The sequence below is a fragment of the Pezoporus wallicus genome, unplaced genomic scaffold (assembly GCF_028554395.1).
Source record: "Pezoporus wallicus isolate ANWC-B61680 ecotype Strahan unplaced genomic scaffold, APGP_CSIRO_Pwel_v1 scaffold_2584, whole genome shotgun sequence".
NCBI classification, from domain to species: Eukaryota; Metazoa; Chordata; class Aves; order Psittaciformes; family Psittacidae; genus Pezoporus; species Pezoporus wallicus.
In genome coordinates, this window is record NW_026642851.1 from 384,353 (window position 1) to 408,134 (window position 23,782).

At 44.2% G+C, this 23,782-nt stretch overlaps 1 protein-coding gene across 2 annotated transcripts in view; it reads right to left on the reverse strand.

Annotated features, from left to right (window-relative positions):
• The window catches only part of NXPH1 (neurexophilin 1), a 146,749-nt gene extending 124,559 nt beyond the window's left edge, over window positions 1–22,190 (reverse strand). Inside the window, exons 1-2 of one of the 2 annotated variants that reach the window (XM_057432712.1) lie at window positions 22,172–22,190; window positions 21,049–21,210 (exon numbers count right to left, since the gene is read on the reverse strand). In XM_057432712.1, coding sequence (XP_057288695.1) covers window positions 21,049–21,102 — 54 coding nt within the window. In that variant the 5' untranslated portion in view covers window positions 21,103–21,210; window positions 22,172–22,190. The other variant, XM_057432711.1, reaches the window with a different exon arrangement.
• Window positions 22,191–23,782: the final 1,592 nt, after the last annotated feature.

Consider the following 23,782-nt stretch of genomic DNA (forward strand, 5'->3'; position numbering starts at 1 on the left):
CATAAATTCTGGAACTTCAAGTAAAGATTAAATGTGTTGAGCTATCATCTCATTAATTGTTCTGAATTGGTGAAGTATTCCTAGTTATACATTAATGTCCTTATTTATGGCAAATAAGACAATTGCCTCACACAAAGACTTTGTGACTGTAGTATGACATCCCACTCAATAGCCAGAATTACTGCTTATGTTGAGTGCCTGTGATTAGAATGCAGCTTGCAGAGAACTGCTTTCTACCTCTAACTTCACCACCAGTTCCCTTGTGGTTGGTTACTCAGCCAGATAAGTGACGTAGGTGTTTGGAGTTGAACATCTAAAACCAGAGGTGGACAGAAGGTGTAATACCTTTTACTCCTCTGCACTTCCAATATGTTTGTTGTGACATTTTGAATGGTTTTGCTTTGGTTTGGTTTTGGGGGGTTTTTGTCATTTGATTTGCTGGTTGTTTTGGGGTTTGGTTGGGGTTTCTTTGGGGGGGTGGTTTTGTTTAGGGTTTTGGGGTTTAGGGATTTTTTGGTGGGGGGGAAGGAAGTTAGTAATGTCTTTTTATTTTTTACAAAGCTCTGAAATCTTTGGGTGAGAGACTTTGTTAAACTTCTCTAAAGTTAGTGGGAAAAGTGACCATTGATTTCATGGATGGGCTTTAGATTAGACTATGTCTATCATAGGCAACTACTAGACTTTTCTTCCCATATTTCTGCTTTTGATACTATGTTTTGAGTACAATTCATAACCCTTAGTGTTCTTTTCTGCTTGTACTTTTCACAGAATCACAGAATCCCAAGGGTTGCAAGGGACCTCAAAAGATCATCTAGTCCAACCCCCCTGCAAGAGCAGGGTAACCTAGAGTACATCACACAGGAACTTGTCCAGACGGGCCTTGAATATCTCCAATGTAGGAGACTCCACAACCCCCTGGGCAACCTGTTCCAGTGCTCTGTCACTCTCACAGTAAAGAAATTTTTCCTGATGTTCACATGGAACCTCCTATGCTCCAGTTTACACCCATTGCCCCTTGTCCTATCACTGGACATCACTGAAAAAACCTAGCTCCATCATCCTGACACTCACCCTTTACATATTGGTAAACATTGATGAGGTCACCCCTCAGTCTCCTCTTCTCCAAGCTGAAGAGTCCCAGCTCCCTCAGCCTCTCCTCATAAGGGAGTTGTTCCACTCCCTTAATCATCTTTGTGTCTCTGTGCTGGACTCTTTCAAGCAATTCCCTGTCCTTTTTGAACTGTGGGGCCCAGAACTGGACACAATAATCCAGATGCAGCCTCACCAAGGCAGAGTAGATGGGGAGAAGAACCTCTCTTGACCTACTAACCACACCCTTTCTAATGCACCCTAGGATGCCATTGGCCTTCTTGGCCACAAGGGCACATCGTTGGCTCATGGTCATCCTCCTATCCACCAGGACCCCCAGGTCCCTTTCCCCTTCACTACTGTCCAGCAGGTCAGCCCCCAACCTGTACTGGTACATGGGGTTGTTCTTCCCCAGATGCAAGACTCTACACTTGCCCTTGTTGAATTTCATCAAGTTTCTCCCCGCCCAACTCTCCAGCCTGCCCAGGTCTCGCTGAATGGCAACACAGCCCTCTGGTGTGTCAGCCACTCCTCCCAGTTTAGTATCATCAGCAAACTTGTGGGGGGTACACTCAGTTCCCTCATCCAGGGCGTTGATGAAAATATTAAACAGCACTGGTCCCAGCACCGACCCCTGAGGAACTCCACTAGTCACAGACCTCCAGCTAGATTCTGCCCCATTGACCACAACTCTCTGCCTTCTTCCTTTCAACCAGTTCTTGATCCACCTCACTACCTGATCATCAAGCCCACACTTCCTTAGCTTATCTATGAGGATGCTGTGGGAGACAGTATCAACTGCCTTACTGAAATCAAGAAAAACCACATCTACTGCTCTACCATCATCCAGCCACCTAGTTACTTCCTCATAGAAGGCTGTAAGGTTGGTCAAAAGGGAGACTTCAAAAAAAAGACAAAAGAACAAACAAAAAAAAAAAGTTTCACTTCTCCAAACCATTTAGTAATCCTGGTTATAATCAGCATATTCTTAGATCTCATTGAGCTTGACATGAGACTCCATTTAAACACATCCAGTCTGACGAATATTCCCTTTGGTTAATAAACACAAGAACTGTTTCCTTTAGACTCATAGTCTTGCTTTCATATGTTTTCCTTCAAGCCAAGATTTACTGTGAATACTACAAATAAACAGCACCCTTACATTCTTTATTAAACCTAGAAATACCTCTGTAAGCAAAGATCAACAAAAGTAGTTGACAAGAGGAAGAATGAAACAATTTCAGGAAGATAGCTCTTCTACTCCTGTGTCTCAGATACAATATTTATCTTGTTTATTTATGCTGCGGTTCAGGGCAGAGTTCACAAAGAATGCATCTGTGTGGTCAAATACAGTACATTACTTTGCCTGCATGTAAGCAATTTCCAGACTAAAACTATTTATATTTGTGTACAGCTACACCCATACTATTAGTTCATCTAAGAAGCAGGACTTCTTTGCTCAAACACTGTCACTCCTAACTGCATATGTTCAGGCTTAGGGATGCTTCCTATCCCCCAAGCTCAAAAGATAGACTAATCAAGCAAAAGGTTGTCTGCATCTGTCTATGCAGCTGCATTTTAAGAAAGAGCCACAAGCACATTCTCTACAGTAATTCTTTACAGGCGTCTCTTCTATTTTATGAGAAGTGCAGAGTTCTCCACTACCAGTCATAGTGATAACTCCTTATGTTCCTAAAATAAGCTGTATGAAATCACAGAAGGCTTGATATTTTTGTAAAAATTTAGTCCACGGTGTCTTCACTTAATACTGTAAGTCAAATCTTGTTAGATACCCATGGATATCATACTGTGATACTGTGATATCTGGGTAGAGTTCGAGAAGTGGTTTCCATCACAACTCTGTTGCCATAAAACATTTGTAGTCTAACAGTGGTTAGCTTTCACCAGTTATACTCTCAAATAGGTGGAGATAATCTTACGGTAACATGTATTCAGTAATGGCCAAGTCAGTTCACCTAATCTAGTGTCCTGATTCTACCTATGGCCAGTATCAGCTGTTTTTAAGGAAGCTCTAAATAATACTGCAGCACAGGAATATCTATTGTTTGTTCTGAGCAAATGCAGAACTAGTTGTAGGTAGGAAAGTCTCATGTTAGTATTTCACATTTAAGGGTTTTTTTTTGTCTCAAAACATGACAGCTTACACACTTTCAGAGCAATTGGTCTGTTAGCCAAGAGAGGAAGCAACAGCAGAAGGTATGTATAGTCACATATGGCCAGATCACAGAACCATCCGGATTTAATACAGGCTGAAGCTCTGGCCAACAGACGTTCCAGATATCCAGAGAGAAATCTGCTGGCACTTGGGAAGTGTGCGTTGTGGCAAACAAACATCACACTTACATCCAGGACTTTCTTTGCCAAAACTAGAAAAATCCCATTTATAGTGCATCATCTAAATTAAAATTGGTTTTATCCATCTCCACCTTTACACATCAGGCGCAGTGACTTTTGTTTGTTTTGGGTTTGCTTTGTTGTTTGTTGTTTTTTTTTTTTTAATTTTAGAAGAATACAACTTATGACAAAGCTGCCACAAAGATGATCTGACAGAATTGTGTGAGATAGCACATAGATTTTAAAAGTAAAATGATTAGAGAACCCTTGAAATCTCTTCCTAGTCATTCCTCCAATCTTTCATTGTACTCAGTCATGCCATTTTTGCAAGCAAGACTGTAATACAAGATATCCTGGCATTCTAAAAAGCTTCTGTACTTCATGCACAGTTATTCTGTAAATAAATCTACAATGAAGTGCTTAAAGGCTGATTTCTTACCTTTTAGCAACTAGGCATAAAATATTGGGCCATAAAATGCTTACAAATTAGATTACTGGAAGTGAATAGAATGCATTGTTATCTACTGAACCAGTAGTGGGTCAAATGGTAGTTTGAATTCTCATGGTGAATATGACTGTGACCTTCACATATACCATTGACAGAAAGCAATTTTATTTACATTTTTAAAACCACATAAAGGTGAAAGATGGTACCACCACAAAATGAAATATTAAATTTTTTTGTCCAGAGGCATAACTGAGATCTCCCAAGGTCATACGTAGCCTGAAATGAAGCAAGGCTTTCTTAATCGTGCTACCAGTACATTTCACCCAAATCTGGTGATCTGTTTTCATTTACCAGTTGAGAAATCTCTTTATTTTAAGATAGAGATATAAGAAATAATAAGAGACCAGTTCTTTTTTCCCTTAGCTGTTTCTGCACAAGCTAATCACTAATTATGTTTGAGCTGTTATAACAAGCTACATGTTTCAACTGTATAGATTAAAAAGGCCTACCCAAAAAGAGATGGCAGGGTGAAAAAGCCTGATTTGAAAAGAAATATATTGCACTCTTTTAGACCAACAGAACGACGATGTCTAGTATTCTAGAAGAGTATATTTGGAAAATAATTAAAGCTATGTATAATTTTATATAATCTGTGTTTTTAAGTATTTAAATAACAGCTTTTTTCACTCTATGCATACCAAATGTGGTTCTTTGGCACTCTCAATTAAAAAAAAAAAAACAAACTATCCATCGCAGCATTTTCTCTGCCCCTTCTAAGCACCTCATGATGAAAAACTTATTACTAGAAGTCTGGTCTGCAACCACTATAGAGTGGGCAGTGTTATAAAGAAATTATAAATAGCAGTAACTGCATTCTTCAAAGCATTCTATATAACACTTCAAGCTTCTCTGAAGTGCAACATTTAAGAAAAAAAAAGAAAAGGAAATCACAAAAGGTATTTATAGGATAACACCATTTTGGAAAGTACTATCACAAAGAACGCCTAGGAGGAAACATCTGTCTATAAATTATAGATTATTCTGGTAGCAATGGCTATGATTAAGGTTGCCTGAAACTTCCCATATTAAGACCTTTTTTTCAGTTGCTTGTGAGTTTGTTGAATTCTAAGTGCTTGGAGTAAAATTTTCCCTGTAAGGTATCTGCCTCAATATTTATCTAGCCTTTGTGGAAAGTTTAACACAAAATGGTTTAGAGAACAAGATTACAGGAAAATATACCTTGCTTTGAAAAAGATGATTCTTCTTTGAGGAGTCCTAATGTTGCCTTTTTGAAGAAAAAAAAAACCTTTGAAACATGGTACAGCACAGCCTTTTTGTCAGGTATATAATTTTTACAGTTCCTGAAATGCCCATTCAAAGCCAGTCTATTTTGTTGGGTAGTTTTAATCTCAAGTCTTAGCTACTTTTTCCTAGAAGCACCTCAGCTTTTACACCCAAAAAAAAAATCATTAATATTCTTTGCATGCTTCAACTCTCAGAAGCTACTTGCCTGGAATAACCATACATGTTTCATCTCTGCAAAACAGAGTTTGCTTTCTTCAGCCCATAGAACTAGACCTACCAAGCTAGAATATCCCTGCGATCCTTGCTCCTGACGTCCTAAACCAATAAAGTAAGATGCTGAAGCCAAATTCTCCTCTCCTTTTACTGCCAGTTTCTGCTGGTGCACTGAGGATGAAGAGGCAGCTAGATAAAGAGAGCATGCAGTAGCTAGTGGATAGATTTTTATGGGGAGTAATAGATACAAATCATTAAACAAATCCAATTATAAGCTTAAAAATAATGGATGAGGAGTGATGGCAGTGGCCTGCAAATTGGTAACTTGTTTCAAGCCAACAATATACACTCACAGCTCCATCAGTATACAACCATAAGTATTGCTCTCAGGTAAAAATAAAAGCTTTCATGATCTTAGGCACATAAACTGCCTTCTCGAAGTAGTTCATTAACTGTGCTATGACAGACTAACAGGGGTTTTGTTTAAAAGTAAGGACAAGAATTAGACTTGAATCCAACTGAAAATAAAGGACGTCCACCAAACAGATTAAAAACAGGAAAGCACAAGACTGTTTATGCTTACTATTAGCAATTTTCAAGATCCTTCAGGCTAGATTCAGAAGGTGCCTATAATTACTTCAATGAAGTGTTCACTCTTTCTGTCCCAAGGACTTGTTAAGAGTTTGTAACTTGAAATTAGATACCCATATAACCCTCCTGGGAGAAGTTTTCTGAAAGCATAATTCACAGAAACTACTAAACTACCCAAACTAAGCAACCAAAGGAAGACAAGGAATTAATTTAAACACTTTCTGACATTTCTGAAGCATAAATTGTTCCAAGAATTAGGCACCTTATTTTACTCCTGCTAATATGCCCAGTGGATAAAGTTGGCAAGGCAACATCACTTTAACTTTCTGGTTTAAGAATTTCTTTCACATCAGAATAAAGCTTTTTTTCTGATAAGGGCTCTCAAAACCTTAAGTGCTTCTACTATGAATTAAGTCATATACATAGGGCCAAAGAACAAGAGGGAAAGACTCAAAACCACAAATGTCTTAAAGCTTACCTATAGGAAGACCCTGTTTCCTGGCTGAAGAATTACCTGAGTGCATTAAACTAAGTAGAATAAAATGAACAAGCAAAATAAAGAAAATTCCTGATGTTATTCCACTAGACAGTAGTTAAAGCAATTACCTCAGAAGTGTAAGTTTTGTGTTCATGGTCCTGAAGCAGAGAAAGAAATCAAATCTCTTATATTCATACCAAGGGCTTCAGACTCTGATCCAATGAAAAAATATTGATGGAAGACAAATTAAATGGAGAATAGAACAGCCCTATGACCCAACCCTACATGTTGTAAGTGTAGAGTGCTACAGACCCAGCTGGAACTACTTCCCAATAACCAGCCCTGCCCTATTGTTGTTTTTTTGCTTTCATGCGTGTCTGTGAATCAAGGGCATGATTACTAGAGATGTCATGGTATTTTAGGCTGCAGTGGTGGCATTTAAGCTAACAAATAATCCAGAGTCTAACTATCACAGCTGATACTAAGTCTGTTGTGATAGCTGGATGTGAGGTGCAGTCATTTATCAGGGATTAGAGCTTAGCTGCATGTTGTCAGCATGTTTCTATGTTCTGAATTACATCAGTCACAGAAAAGGTACTATACAGTGAGGACGCTGAAAAATGTACAAAGATGATATTCAGCCTGTCATGAACTGAAATCACCACATTGAAGAAAGTCAGAGCTTGAGAGCATGGTTGATGTGAAGTAATTATGAAGTAATTGAATGTGAAGTAGTTAACCAGTTAAAGGTAGAAGCTGTGATACAAGACATCAAAGATGAAGACTAAAAAATATTGCATACAAGAAAAACTTTCTGCACAGTCATTTCACTGAACATTTGCAATTTCTTTCCTGTGCTCAATGGCAGTAATACTGTAAAAGATGAAAAACCCCAAACCACCCTAAGGGAAGAGTACAGCCTTGAACCAAGCTTGTGACTGAAGTCAGTCTTAGGATTTGGGTAACACTGACTCAGTCGCTAATAATGTCAGATGCTGTGTAAATGATTCTTAAGCAGCCAAAAATGAAATAGAGGTCTAGGCTTAGAGGAGACAGACTCTCCTAGAAGTAAGATATTGAAGGAGAAAAGACTGTGAATGCAAAGCAATTGGGACAGAATGAGTCTTTATTCAGATTCTATTTTCTTTGAGATTTTGTTTTGATTTCTAAGAAGGAAGTTGTGCTGGGATTGCCTTTTGATTACTGTACTTACTTCTATGCAACTTTGGTGACTCATTCATAATTTAGGACAAACATGATTTTATTGAAGATGAACCTCCTGTTTCATCATGCATGAGAGCTAACAACATGCATTCTCTACCATTCCCAATGAGTCCTTTAGCAAAACTAGAGGTGGACATAGAAAACATTCTTTAGGTACTAAACAGGTCAAAACACATGATGTAAAAAAAAAAACAAAAAAAATAACAAAAAAAAAAAAAAAACCCCAAAACAAACTCCTATATCATGTTTACTTATCTTGAAAACAAACAAAAGAACATAAATTCAAGTTTATTTTTGTAACCATTAGAGGTTACTTTTATATTTCTGCTGAGAATTTTGTACCTAAGCAGTGACACATTTAATGCCTCAAGTAACCTGAAAATTACTTCCATTGTCAAAGAGAACTATCTCAATTAAGAAAAATAATTGAGTCCATTTTCAGTCAGGCCATCCTTAGGACAGCTTTTGCTTCCTAAGTATATGCTCAGAAAGGCATTGGAAACTAGGATAAGTTTATCAATTTAATTTCAATTGGGTAGATTTTCCATCCCCAGTGGGCATATTTGTTAGAATCTGACTGTAGCTGGTCCCATTATTAATAGCAAACAATTTGATTAATTTATCCTACACTTCTGCTGATGAAATAGCCTCTCCCACTCTGACTGCCTTTTTTATTCATAGGCATTCAGTGAATGTTTCCAGTATATTTTACTGGAATTTGTTTAGAAGCTCTTTGTTTCATCTGATCATGATTATTTCTTTACGAGAGATGGTGTGACTTTAAATCTTTGGCTAGTATTGTCTTTGTCCTGCTGACTTGGTCACTCCAACTGTGGTATTAGGAACACTTATGATGTGATTAGTAAACATTTAGTATGATGTTTGAAGCTCTGATTTACCAAGGAAGACACAAATCTATACAGAAACAATCCTTCCCTAAACATTCATCAGACAAAACAATTTTACATAGGTGTGCGTTCAAAAATTAATATAAAAGGATGAAAATACAGAAGAATTGAAAGCTTCTGAAGTGTAAGAATTTTTAAAGGTGGATTCTTATGCTATTAACCCAGCTTATTTCAAGCCACTCCCCTGTTTTTCTGTGATAGTTGTTCCAATACAGAATGGTCCTTCATCTGTTAATCCAACCACCACATGATCAGCTGCAGCTAAATCAAGGAAAGAAGGGGCAACAAGGACCATGGCCCACAGAAGCTGCAAGTAGTCTATGAAGTGAGAATTACAGGATTTGCAAACAACGTGTCTGCTATTTTTTACAGAAGTTATTAGCATAAATCCAGGGTAATTAGCCTTTTCTAAACATGCTGAAGATAGAATTATTCCAAACATTTCTACAGCCTTTGAGGTCCTGACAAAAAGGCAGGGGACAAAAAATTCCTGGAATTTGGGGATTAATCTTAAATCAACCATGCCAAGTGGTCCATACTGAAGGAGAGCTGTGTAAAAATACTGCCTTAGACTCAGTCTATATATCTACATTAATTTGCAAAGCTGGGATAGAAAACAGCTTCCATAGCAGCTGTGGAATCATTACATTCCCACCAATGAACAACTTTTTCCTATGAAAACACTTGCACATATGCCTCTCATTACATGAAGTGTTTTACACCTGCTCAGAAGTTTAGAAACTTTCCATAAGCAATGGAAAAGTAGGTGCAACTTTAGGGAATGTGAAATACACAAGCATAACTGAGTCAGGGACTGGTCAACTAGCTGAATTTTAGCCTGAATCAACAGGCTAGCAAAGTCACAGCTCCACCTGTTGAGCTAAAGTAAATCACCCACCTATAATGGCTGGCAGCACAGATTCCCTTTTTTTTTGCCAGACATAGATAACTGGCACTAACACTGTGCCACTTGGATAAAACAAAACACAAAAGCTGAGGGACAATTCATGTAGTCATTATTCTAGATGAAGGAGTACTGTAGCCATTGAATCATTCTGCAAGAGAATAAATGTATCTAAAGGAAGGGTCTCATGGCAGATTAAAAACGGGACAATATTCTTCTGGGTAAACGTACTGAAGCAAATCACAATGTCAAAAAAATATGTTAAAAATGAAAGCATATAGAGCCCACTCAGTTTTTCTTAACTTCACAGCAGACTAAGCTGCTCAAACCAAAGGCTGTGAACACCACATAGCCATATGTACGTATATTTTCCACCTTTATTAAAATGCTTACTTCTTTCTTCCGATGCTAAGTATGAATAGGCAATTCACACAAAGCAACTCGAGATAAAATGTAATGAAATAGCATTCCCAACCTCCTTAAAAAAGTGGAAGTATTTATCAAGCTAAGGATACCATTTTATGACCAGAGAAATCAATGGCAAAGTTCTTACGAGTCTGAATGATCTTGAATCAACATGCAAGTTTCTTGTGTAGGAGTAAATAAGGTAGTTTTTTTGCCTTACATGGTCACTATTTAACTACACTTTTTTCTGTAAGGAAAAAAATCTGCAGTGGTCTGCAAAAAATGTACATCAGTATCAGTTAGACTGCAAATGCAGAGCACAGATATAATACTTCATACAGGCCACACATGGCTTCTCAGATATGCCCCTTTTGCATCTCTTTGTAATTCTTTGTGATTCTGGGGGTGCCTGACACTTAAAAAATACATCTACCACAAAAAAAAATTTATTTGAAAAAATAAACTTTAGTTTCGTTTCAAAGATAATGACATTTCGCAGACTATTTCTTCAGAAGCTGAATCTGTAGCCAGAACAAATTATTATTACAAAGATTCAGAACAAAAAAAAAGTATTAAATAATTAATGGATCATTTTTATTATACAATTAATTATTATCCAACTATAATGGAGAAAACATGTTTAGGGTGTGGAATAACAGATGCATCTTTATAAGCATAATATTGCAATAGATCCTAAGTAGCCCAGAGGTAAATTCAACAAGTTCTTGGCATAAATATTACTTTGTAACAATTCTAAAGATACACATGTGCGATCTTTTCTGATATGGAAGAAGAAAATTTTATATCCTAAAACCAGAAATGCAAAAACCTTATTGCATTTGCTTTCTTATGATCCTAGTTCAGTAAAGCACTGAAGCGTATGTGAGCGCATTTCTTAACACTGAAGTGTTAAGCTTGTTTTGCTTCTAAAAAGTAGTTACAAACCATTGGCATCTACTCTGAAGTGTCTGCTACAACCTCACAATTTCAGCATATTCTATAAATTGTGAAGAATAAAAGCAGCATTTTTACCTCCTCCTACATACTTAGTCACACATTTCCATATTCATTTGGGTTGCATTACATTGAAATACTGAACCATAACATTAAAATCTGCTAATCCACTCAACTTTTTTAAGGCTCATGCTCTGCTTTAGCTAGCAAATATTCTGTGCATTTAAGGTGTAAACACAAACTGATATATCTATAATTCTGTGGGACAGTATCTTATTGCAATAACTAATTTTAATAGAGGCAGCAGAGCTGCTCACAGAGGAAGGAGGTAAACAGCAAGAGGTACTACCCCTTGATTCAGCAGAAGAAAGCTGAAGACATAGATGATTCACACAGCCCACTGTCTTACCAAGGGTCAGACAATGTTGTTCCTTTCTCACTCCAAGTGACCGCTCACAGAAGTGGCTCTGCTGAAGTTAAGAATATCTTTTGTGTAAGTAACTATCAAAATCCCAATGTCTCCTATTTCAGATATTAGAAAGCAGTGTAATTAAAGGGTCATACTCTTGCACCTCTGTTTCCAACGTGTTCCACGTTACCATCTACAGCAAGCAAGCCAATTAAGCAAATAGGATCGTTTGTGGAAGCAGGGAGAATAAATAAGTAGGATTATAAAACTGTGGGCCTTGTTAAGGTAATATCCACTACAGATGAAGGCAACAGGATGGAGCCCATCTTTTCTAATGGTGAAGGTTTTGCAGTACTATTATTTACATCTTTTATGTCACATCTCTGTATTTGTACTCCTCCTTATTTCCCTCCTCTTTAAAGATCTGTTCACTCAGCAATTGTCACCCATAAAGCTACAGTATTATTGCTATGTTTTACCTAGCAATATTGCTTACAAAATCTTCTCAAGACACAAATCATTCCCCACATAAACATTCAGAAAAAACTCAGTGTGTAACAGAGTAGTTGCAGAAAGCAACAACAGAAATTCAGTCAAATTACACACTAACATTCTGATTTTAAATGACTAGTATTTTACAATATTGCTATTGACAATGCAGCAACCATGAGGATACAGCTTTAATATGATCGTTATTTTAAGTCCATACCTTCCTTTACAGGACCTCAAATATTATGGATGATATTGTAAACATAAAAAGTAGTCCATTCATTTTATATACGTAGTTTTATATACCTGAAGGCCTATGACAACATTTGTTGACAAAATCGCCTAGCAGAAGAATTATTCTTCCACAGTTCAATCAAGAATAGCTTATAAAAATGACTGTGCAAATAGGTATTACAGTACAGGTGGTCTGAACTATCCATACAGAAATTCCATTAGCTACAATTTTTTAAGACCTGACAATTACACTTTCAATTCAAAGTGCATCTGAATAATGGCAAGCAATTCTCCGTGGTAGAAACGGTCTACTTAATCTTCAACAGGAAACAGAATCCCTCCTCCTTGCACAAGTAAGACATGAATTTACAGAGGAATCCTATTTTGTATAACATTGCAGGAACAGGCCACAGGATCTGCTGTATAGGAGACTTTGGTTTACAAGAGTGCTCTCAATACATGGCTAGAGTATGTCTTCTTTTTTTAATTTTTCTTTTTACCCAGTGGCTTATATGCACCTCTCAGACAAATGCAAGAAATATTGCACCATCTGAAGGTTAACTCCCCAATAATGCATGGGGAGTCAGGGAGGAGAACACAACGTTAAGACAAGTTAGTCAGTAATAATTTATCATGTTACTGACGCTATTTCTGAAATCAGTATGTAGTATTAGGCAGAAACACTGGGTCCAGGGGTTTCTGGATCAAAATATCAGATGTTCTAACTAGGAAGATAAGTAGGATCTTCTGTTTTTCAACTGGGAATGCTGTATTGATTAGATTATAAGTGACTTCTCACTTTTTTTTCCTAAATAAATAATAAAATTTATATATATATATTATATATTTTAATTACAGGTATTTCCAAGAACTGAGGCTGCTAGATCACTTCTTTTCTGGTATTGTTTTGGTCATCAGCTGTGCTGCTGATTCTGCTGAGCCTAGAGAGACCTTGTCCAGCTTAAACACCCTAGTTTTAGGAAATATACAAAGAAATAACATAGGCATACTTTACTTACCAGTTTTTCAGAAGTTCATCAATAAGAAATAACCAGGCTGCACACACAAAGAAACAAGCAGGCTCCTCATTCTTTAGTTTTTTGCATCCAGTCTATACTTGAAAATGAGGTTTGAGTACAATAGGGTGCTATTATCATGCAAGCAAAAAAAGCCTAATTTCTCCCCATCATAGTCTGCAGATGTGGAAAGAGCAGATTATCTTCACGTGTGCTGGTTAACCTGTCATCAAAGTGATGAAACAGATTAACAGGAGACATGACACTTCAGAAGGCACTGACAAAACTAACAGGAATGGACAGGGCAGAGACCAGCTAGTGAACAAATCTTTTCATAGCAGACAGAGAGGACAAGAAAGAAAATATTGCTAAACTACTCCTTGGAGAGTAAGAGACAGGGCACCTGGAGAGATGGATGTAGCGTGCAAGGCAGATGAACGTCCCTGAGACATTTGTCACTAGTTGGACTGTGAGACACTGACATTAATGAGGGTGGCATTTGGAAGATAAAAGCTGTATCTCTGAAGCAGACAATACAATTTCCAGGCACCATACATAGGGACTGGAAAAAAAGCATCACAGTTGATACTGATATTCATGGGAGAATATGGACCACGAATAAATGGCTTTTGTCTGCAGGGTTGGTGGGGATTGTGAGTTGCTTTTCCTCTCAGCCTAGTCAATTCCCATCACATTCCTTTAGTGAAGGACTCTCCATCAGTCATACACTTACACCTTCCTTGCCAAAAGTCAGTGTTTTATTGACAAGTGCTTTTCAGGTATTAGACTGCTAGAAGACAGCTCTGTCAATAGTGTGTGGGGATTTACAGGGATGAAGGCACTTGCCTGGTATTATTTCCTCTTGAAAGTAAGGAGGGATCTGGGAGATACCCTAAGCACTGGCTGTCAGGACACAGGCACGTGAAGGGAACGAGATCTGCCTTACAGGTGTCTCAAAAGTACCACTACCCTATACCAATGACATCAACTGTGCCTGAGAGCAACTCCTGCCATGACCCTCAGGATTGGAAGTATCATTATTAATTAATCACTCCCTGCTTCCATGTCTTAGTATCAACTGTGTTGCACAGCCGTTTTGACACCAATGCTCACGGATGTCTTGGGACTTTCCCCAGAAAGAATGCTGTCATTCTGGGATAAAATGAGACAAACACAAACATACCAAAACAGCCTTCCTGATCCCCAGATTCATCCTGCCAAGATCCTATCGGAGATCCCATCCACGTTGCCCTACACACTCATATATTGCTCCTCTGGTCAGTTTGTTGGGTTTTTGTTTTTTTTTCCTCAGAATATAAAGCAGCTTCTTTGCCTCTAAAAGAAACCCAGTCAGCAGCAACAGTAAATACATTGGTGTGCTGGTCCACCTGTCTACTTCTTCCTTCAGGAAACTAACGCAGGAAGCCAAACCCCACGTCCAGAGCGGGTTGCAGGCGAGGTCTGAGCAGCAGTGACCCGAAACACTGAGGGCGCCTGTGACAGAATGTTTGCGGGTGTCGCCGGGCTCCCCGGTAGCGCACAGCTACCGCCGTGACGCCGGAGGGCCGGGCGCTGCTCGCTATGCTGGCGCGGATGCCCCCTCTCTTCGGCCCCGTTCCCCGGGACCTCTCCAAGGTGCTGCACGGCCGGAGCTGCCACCGGCGGTCCAATGGGAAGCGCCAGCCCCGACCCGGCGGCGGGCCGCGCGGAGCAGCGCGGAACGGAGCGGGGCACCTCGAAGTCAGCCTTGTCCCAGCCCGTCCGCAAGCCTTTGTTCACTCTCCCCGCAGCGCTTGCACTGGCCTTCCGCGGCTCGAAACGGGCAGCGTCTCCGACACAGGGGGAAGAAAACACACTTAAAAAAAAAAAACATAACCAAACCCACTTGGACTAATCGTGCACTGAAGAAAGTTTTAGGAGCGCATCCAGTAGTGAAAATCAAAATGGGAACCCAAACTAACCCGACATGTGATAAGGACAAGCTCTTTCTGCTTCCTCTTTAATGCTGCATGTAGGGAGCACAGCTGCACACGTGAAGGTGCTCATGTGCCCGTCCTGCTGAAGAGTACCGAGCATATCCCGGCTGTCCTTCAATAGCGTCTCTCTTTCCTCTTCGATTTAAAAATTGAAAGAGAAAGGGAAAGTGGTAGAAGAAAGCTGACTGAATCCCTCCTTTGATCACAAACAAGCCCAGCAAGATGGATTGTGGGAAGAGAAGCTGTATTCCTAAACAACGACCTGTATCACAGTAGTTAAAATGGAACAGAAAAGCCTCTCACAAAGTCAATTCTTATGTAGATGAGGGGACAAAAGAGCTTTTCTCTCTCTTCGCGGTTTTAGCAAATTTCTAATTTGCCCAAAGAAGCCCTAGAGGAATGAGGAAGAAAGGGCGGGAATATTGGGATTGCTAGTGGTAACAAATAGTAGCGTGCTCTGGACTGCCTACTAGAAATACACAAAAAAATACGGGGACTCGACGCCATTGTACCAGCTGTGTTATTTCTCTTGACCTTCGGATTTGCTCATCCAGGCTGAACAAACTTCCTGCAAAGAGCATCACCCCTGGTCTCTACCAGACACATAACTTTAGTCTCTTTAAGTCACAGAAAGAGACTCCTCCAAAAGAAGGACCCTCACAGAAGTTTAAACAACAACCAGAAACACGTTAACAGGGTTAAACAATCAACTAGGAAATATGCTGTCCTGTTGAACAGAGAGCAGTTTCCCCAGCATTGAGAACCTGCCAATATATATCATATCAATAAAAAGAAGCTCTTCGAAAGCTTGCATAGTAATTGAGATTGGAGATCTTTTTTGATACGGGTTGGCATTTCCTCATATCAATCTGACAGAGCCAACGCAGGAAATTGCTGGTAATATTCATCTGGGGAGCACTTTCATTAAACGTAATTCATTCGACTTTCACAATAAATTGAGTGACATCCTTACAGCAGAACCTTTTTATCCTTGATGAAGTGCTTGCCAGCCTTCGGTTTTCCACTTTATTGTCACATTCCTTAAAACAGGATCGTCAACATGTCAATCTGCTGCATGAAAAAAATGCTAAAGCTGTATTTACAAAGAGCCCAGGAGGTGGTTTAATGCTGACTTACAAGAAGAGCGAGCTGGGTGTTAAACTATCTGATAAATCACAGCATAACTTCACACAAACACAGTCGGGAGAACAGAAGCCATTCCTAGGGAGGGAAGGATGGCTCACACACTCATTTTCTCCAAGTGCTGGCTATTCCGAGCAATTGGTTTCTTAACCTGCTTCACCGCACTTTTTCCAAGACGGCTGGGAAATTGACTTTTCGTTAATTAAAATGGCGGTTTAGAGATGCAGGGGAGTATTAAAGAGCTTAAAATGGATACCTCTAGGTGCCGACTTGGAAGATTGGGCTAGTCAAAGAGAGGCAGGGATATTGGATTATATTGGGGTGCCTCCCCAAAAGACGAAATCTGTTCCAGACTCCTTTCTCCAGCGATATAAGAAATCAAAGTAGTGTGTACTAAGCACCACGAAAAAGAACTTTTAGTGCGGGAAAGCCCCTTCTTAAACTCGTAGCGCAGGTCCCTGGTGGTTAGGAAGGAAGAAAACCCAGAAAAGAATGCACCAATCTCCACTTAACAGGAAACAAAAAAGAAACTAGAGCGCAGAAAAGTTTATTTCGCCTACAGGAGCTCCGAGCCCGTTGCCATCCCCGTGCCTTGCCTTCCGAAAGAGTAATTACTCCACCTACACCACCGCGAAGCCTCTCTCAAACTCCTTAAGAAAGAGGGAGCGGAACCTTCGCAAGGCTACCTAAACCTCCACCCCTGCCGTCGTCCCCCACCCCCACCCCCCGACGTCAATTTGAAAACTGCAAGAAATCGCTTATTTGGGGGGGGGGGGGGGGAAAGCAGTACCCGACTGCTTTCAGCACAAAATGCCTCTGAGAAAATACCGGGGGTGCTGAATATGCCTTCTTTTGTTTTTTGTTTTGTTTTATCTTCGCTGCCTACAGAAGGGTTTTGTTCCTCCCACGACAAAGTAGGACACACGCAGCAACTATCTTTAAAAAGAAAGAAGAAGAAGATATAAAATCAACTTATCTTCTCCTGCATGTGATACCTCCTCGCTTTTCCCATAGCTTTCATTAACCGGGGTGAAATCACCGCAAACAGTGCGACATGGAGCGAAATTAAATGTACACAAAGTCTGGAGCACTTCACCCCCCTTTCCTCCCCCTCGGCAAACACCGTGCCAAGTGTGCCACCTCTTTGGACGATTTTAAACCTCTCTTATTCACAACATTTTGCAGGAAAGCTTCGCTCGGCTGTCAGAAGGCCTCCAAACTACAGCGACGGCGTGGAGCAGACCTTAAAATTCCCAGCCTGGCGCTGAAGGAGGTTATCGGGCTGGAGCAGAGCAGCTTCCCCCGCGAAACAGCCTGCTCGTACCCCTCGTCGGGGGGAGGAAAATTCCCCCCCCCCCCCCATTTGCTCTTGCTCTGCTTAAGTTCTACAAGGAGTTAAACTGCTCTGCCAGCCGGCTCTGATGTATATCCTATTTTACAAACTCACCAGCGGAGAAACACTTTGCTGGGAAAAGACGACAAGGCGGGGAGACTCAGGGGGGAGGAGGGATCTTTACCCTAGCAACACGAAACGCAAAACTCCGACCGGTTTTAGTCCCTCACCCGCCACTTCGGGGAAGGAGTACCTAGGTAAAGGAGCCGAAGTTTCTTCAAGCCGGTGTGATCTCAGGAAAACAGTGCGGGAAGTTCCCCCCTAGAGCACGCGAAGGCAGAACCTGGGAACATGCTGGGGATGAAATCCGGCATCCGGAAGGCACGCTGCCGCCCGGAGCCCTGGCTTGTCCGGGCGGGGCGGGGGGAGCGCAGGATCAGGCTGGGGCCGGAGAGCGGCAGGACGGGGAGAGCTCTGGTGACCACCGGGAGTTGCCGGCCCCCTGCCAGCCGGCCGACTTCCTCACTAAGGAAGCTCCCCTTAACAGCCGTGACGGAAACTACCTGCCTCCTCCTCTGAGGCCATGCTTAGCCTGTCCTAGTGAGAAATAACTAGTTAGGATCCTTGCCGTCTTCGCTCCCAGTCCGCGGAATTTGTAGTCGCTTCTATAGTGTGTCTCTTCCACTCAGGAAAAGGGAAAAGAAATGAAAAAAAAAAAAAAAAAAAAGGAAGAAATGGAAAGAAGCAGCCTGGCGTTTTATTGTCCTGTGGTGTCAGACTGGAAATCCACCTGCAGCTAGCAGGAATTAAACGAGGAAATTTCCACTAAGGGAATGGTGTAAAACCCCGTTGTCTTTAACAGAGCTCAAATCTAAAAGAGTCTACGATCTCCGGGCCGTTTTTTCTTTCTTAATATTTACGTGCTTCCTTAATGACGATTTTGACCTTGGCACAGCCCTGTTCGTTAAGAAAACAGTACCCATTAGAATAAGACTAAGATGCTTTTGAAAGAACAGCAGTGAAGTGGAGTCTCGTGGTGAGACTGAGCGTAGCTGCCTGAACACTTTCTACAGCTCTCTAAATGTCTAGAAAGAAAATAACTGCAAGCATGTAAAGGTTAACTCCTAATTCTACCAAATAAGTACTAAGTTATCCGTTTAGGCCAAAGGAAATGCACTTCTACTGCAAATCAAATGCAACATTTTCAATACACTGCACAGAGCGAAACAAGGAGAAAATACACATCTCTCAAAGGCCAACTACTGTTCTTATCAATAAACATAATAGGACGAACCATCTCTACCCCAGCAACATTCCTTCTCTTTCTGGTTGGCCATGACCTCTATAAATTTGTGGCAATAAGGCTGGATGGCATATGGCTCTATTAAAGAGGGGGAGAAGAGAAGGAGCACTCCCCCCCCCCCCCCCCCAATTTAATTAGGAAGAGGTTTAACGGTGGGAAAAATAAATAAATTAAATAAATAAAGAAGAAAGGAGAGCAGTGTTTTGCTTGGTGAAGAGAAATTACAAGCCAGCAATTGTCTGGAAATGAGTAACTGCTAAACACCGCCCAGCTCAGGCAGAGGGGAAACAGGCTGCTTTCCCTCTCCCCTATAATACTAGCCCCTCTCAGAAAGGATTATTTTAACCAACTCGATGGGAAGCTGGTGGCACTGCCATTTCATTTGTCCCTCCTCACAGGCTGGGTACTGAAAATGCAATTCCTAATTGAAACCACCCTGGTCCACACAGAGTGGCTCATGCACAGGGGCTGGCAGCCCAAAGTACTGTGCCGTGCTGGTTTGTGGCACTGTGTTAAAGCTTTAATCCAAGCTTCATGCTTCAATGCTAATAAACAGTTTATTTACAGGCAATGGCCTAATGCAAACTTTCACAGTCACTCCCAAAATACAGAGAACGTGGAGAGGTTGACACAAACATGGAAGTATCGACTCAGAAAGGAGAAGCGGGTTAGACAGAGGAAATCCTTTGGATCTCCCCCCGAGTGTTTTGACAGAAGACAGTCCAGCCGAAGAACGCATCCCTTCCCCCTAGCTTGTCTTTTATTCCTTATTTTGTCTCTTTTTCATCCTATTTCGCATTGTTTCGAGGGAAACCGAAAGATCATCTCCTCATTCTGCAATGCCAAGCCCTCAGAAAACAACACAACCAGGGAAAAAAAAAAAGAAGAAAAAAAGCATTCAGGTAATGAAGTCTGTAACTAAACGGTAATTGAATCAGCATAATTTGCACACTGAATGGTTTTCAAATGCTCCCAGTTTACAATTAAAGGAGAATTAATGCGCTTGTTGTTCAGACTGCAGCGCATTAGAATAAATCCAGCACTGTTGTTGTAATGAGTCGAGAGCAGTTTAACTGCCAGCAAACACATTTAAAATTTAACACGACGTATCGATCTCGCTTCGGCTTTTTGATAGATTATTTGCCTAGCACTTTTTTCCCTGCTCCCCCCACCCACTCTCCAGATCACACACCCCCCCCCCCCCCAGTCCCCGGCTATAATATTCGCGGGGAGGAGAGGAGCCCGCTGCAGAGGTGACACAGCCCGGCGAGGGTAGGGGCCCCCAACGGGACACACGTCGGGAGGGACGGGACGGGCGCGACCCCGGGGCTGCGCTGCCGCGCTGGACGCTGCGCGGGCGCGGAAAATGCTAGCGTCACCTCCGCCTGCGCACCCCTGTCCCGTCCCGTCCCGTTCCGGGCCAGCTCGGGATTGGCTGCCCCGCACTCCTCCGCGCCGCACTGCCCCGCAGTGCCCCCACGTGGCGTGGCAGCGCCAACGCAGGCAGTGACGGGAGGCCGCGGAGCCGGAGCGGAGCAGCCGCCTCCCCCGGTACGGCTCCTGGGTGCTTTTCTCGGCAGCGCCCCCGGAAAAGGGGCTTTTCCGATCCCCGTCGCCAAGGGGGCGAGCTCCCCGACAAGATATCTCCTATGTAACGCATGGCAGGCGAGCGAGGGCGCGGGCTGCAAAGAAGCAGCCCTCCTTAGTTTTGTTACTTGCGATCGTAGAGGGAATGAAGTGTGTGTTAAAGGAGATAACGCCCCTGTTTACTCGTGTTCCCCCGGTAATCTTAAAGGATATTTGCTGCGAAAGTCAATGACACTTCAGGCGGAGTACACTAAGCTGTGCCCGTCGCTCTGCGCCGCGCGCTACTGCCGAGCCGCCCGCAGTGGCACATGAAAGGGGGGCTCCATCGGAAGATGCTGCCACCCTCGGCAGGGAGCAGAGGGCAAGAAGTTGCTTCCAGCCTTCAGCCTGGGCGGGCCCCCCTGCAGGTACCGGGGGACCCAGCCCGGGAGGAGGCACTGGGAAACACGGTCCGGATGGCGCGCCCCTTCCCGGCGGAGGAGAAGTTACGGGTACTGCCTCCTACGTGCCCTGCCGAGAGGTCCTGGCAGAGCCCCGCGCCTCCCCGACCCCGGGAGGACGGGCAGGGCTGGCTGCGGGGCGGCCACAGTTGCCGTGAGTTTGCTGTTTCTCGGGCAGGCTGGTGCCCTCCTCCCCGTCGAGGTCCCCCCTGCCCGGCCCGTGCGAGAGGCCGGGGACACTCACCAGGTAAAGGGTGGGCTGCAGCAGAAGGACCGCGTACCAGTACACAGCCTGCATCCTCGCCGCTCAAACTTCCCCCGCGCTGCCTTCGCTGCCTCTTTGTTCCTTCCAGAACATAGATCCACCTGACATCCACTTTACAGAACAAGCAGAGCTCTCACCAGCCTAGACAAAAATGAAATTACAGACCCCATGACCACAAGACAAGGTTAGGCTTGAGACAAGGGGGGAAGAGAGGTGTGTAGGGAAGGGGGGGCGGGAGAGAAGGAGGAGATGGGGTGTGTGGATGGGGGTGGGGGAAACAAAAAACGATTAAAATCTAGTTAATCCAGCGTCAGAGCAAAGTGATCGCACGGTCCGGGCTGGCTGCCGAGAGCCTGTAGGCAGCGCTCCCCGGTGCTCAGTCGTTTTACCGGGCGGGAGAGCCCTGCGGTGTAGGATGGGACGACCCGGGGTGCCACCACCAGCCCTGCCTCCCCTGCCCTGCCTGCTTGCGTGCCCCAGGCGGGGACAGGGCTTCAGCCGCCCTCCTGTCGGCAGCGGAGCCCTGGCAGGGTGCTGGAGAGCGGAGCTGCGCCGGAGAGGGGGGAGAAGAGGCAGGAGACGCTGGGATCGGGGCTGCGGATACTCCCGGGCACTTACAGCCGAGGCGAAGCGCTTCGCCTCCGGGACGCCAGAGAGGGCTCTGCCTATCCCCACAAGGGCCCACCTCCCTCCGCCCCTCTTAAACCGCACCTCGCCCAGGGCTGGGACCGAACTCCGGGGCGCCCCGACGGGTGCGGACCCCCACCCCGGCCCCAGCCCCCCTCGCGCCTCGCGGACAGCCCCGCCGCCGCGGGGGGGGGGGGCGTCGCGGCGGGGATACGTACAGCGTAGGGAGTCCGACGGCGGCCGGGGCTCCGCGGGGCGCTCCATGGGCGAGCCTAGAGGGGCTGAGCTCCGCGGCGCAGCCCGCCGTCCCTGCGCATCTCCTCGCCGTGCTCCACACAGAGGTGTCCCGCGGCCGCTGTGCATCCGGCGCAGGCACTGTCAGGGCGGCGGGGCTGCTGGCAGGTTCTCTCCCCCCCTCTCGCCTCCCCTTCTCTGCACACGGCCGCGCTCCGGCTCCGCCAAGCAGGACACTTACGGGAGGAGGGAGCTGCCAGGGCTGCCCTCTCCGCTTCGGCGGGGGGCGCGGCGGCACCGGCGCTCCGGGGCGTCCAGGACGATTTGTCTCTATTTAAAATGACTTATCGGCGAGGGAGCGACGAGCGCCTGCTATTTAACTTAGGATAAATTCTATCTGCAAAGACCTTGGCCGATCATCTTAAAATAAAGCGCTGGAGCCAAGCACTGTCCGAGCCTCACTGCTTGGAGAGAGAGAAAGAGCAGCGGAGGGGGGGAGAAAAGGGGGAGCTTGCCTGGCGAGGGGGGAAGGGAGGAGGGAGAAAGGGGAGTTTAGCGGCGTCCCATCCTCTCCTCTGAGCGGGGTGATGAATTAGAGCCCTCCCCGGGCGGCGCGAGCTGTCTTGTGCTGCCCGCGCTGCCTGCCCTTCCCGCTCTGCCTGCCTTGCCCGGGCTGCTTGTCCTGCCCGTGCTGCTGCCTTCCTCCGCCGGGGTGCCGGCGCTGCCCGCGCTGCCGCCAGGGGCACAGCCCCTTTCCCTCTCCGCCAGCGGGCGGGAGGCGGTGGTTTGCCCAGCGCCTGGAAGGAGCCTGGGGGAGCAGCTCTTCCCTCTCTCCTTCCTTTCATTTTAGTTTTTTTTCCACCTCCCTCGGGGGTGTCCCGTGCAACGACAGCGCTGCTCAGCCCGTGCGGGCAGCGAGCTCGCCAGCCAGGCACCGAGGCGGCGGGATCTTGGAGCAGAGCTATGTGTCGGTTGCGGGAGCCAAGCTCTGGGATTAAACAGTTGCTTCTTCCCCGCAAGCAGGAACCTGTAGCCGGACAGTCCCTCTGGGCGAAGCTTGAACGTTCATCCCTGCCCTGTGCTGCGGCTAATCCCGCCAGCTGTCACGCAAAGTGAAAGGTCTCATCGACCTTGTTTTCCTTCTTCTTTACAAGGAGTCCTGTGAGGGTTCTCCTGCCCGATTCCATCCCCCAAACCCTATTTTACCAGTGTGACACTGGGACAGGGCGAAGGGGAGGATGCCAACAGTATAGGGTACCCTTACCAGATGCCCAGCCTCGATAGTAACAGCCCGGATTTATCACCTCCCACAGGGGAACCAAGAGCAAGCCAGCATGCTGTACAGAGAGGAGAAAGTGAGGACTTCAGTTGTCCTGCCAAATCCTTGCTTCCCTCGGAGCACGTCCTGGTAATTAATATCTGCAATCTGAGGCTTCAGTAAAGGTGTAAACCACTGTTTTAATTTGACGGTTTGAGGTTGGAACACTGTAATAGAAGGGGAGTGGGGAAAGGAGGGGGGAGGTAATGAGTAAGTACCCTTTGAAAGAGCTACACCAGAGCCTCCATCATCGCCATTTCTGCTCCAAACACCTGGAAGATGGACACCTCCATATGTCTCCAGCACCATCACTATACTAGACATGTGGAATGCTCACGTCACAACTTTGAAGTGTGCAGCCTGCGAGGAATCATACTGTCATCGTGCCCCTCCAGACAGCCTCTGCATTACAGTGCAGGCTGAAGCTGCCTAGGGACTTCTTGTATCACATGGGTAGCAGACAAGAAATTACATCTGACTTTTCCCTTTCAACTACTTCCTTCCTATCTATTCCACTCATGCTTCCCCATAAGT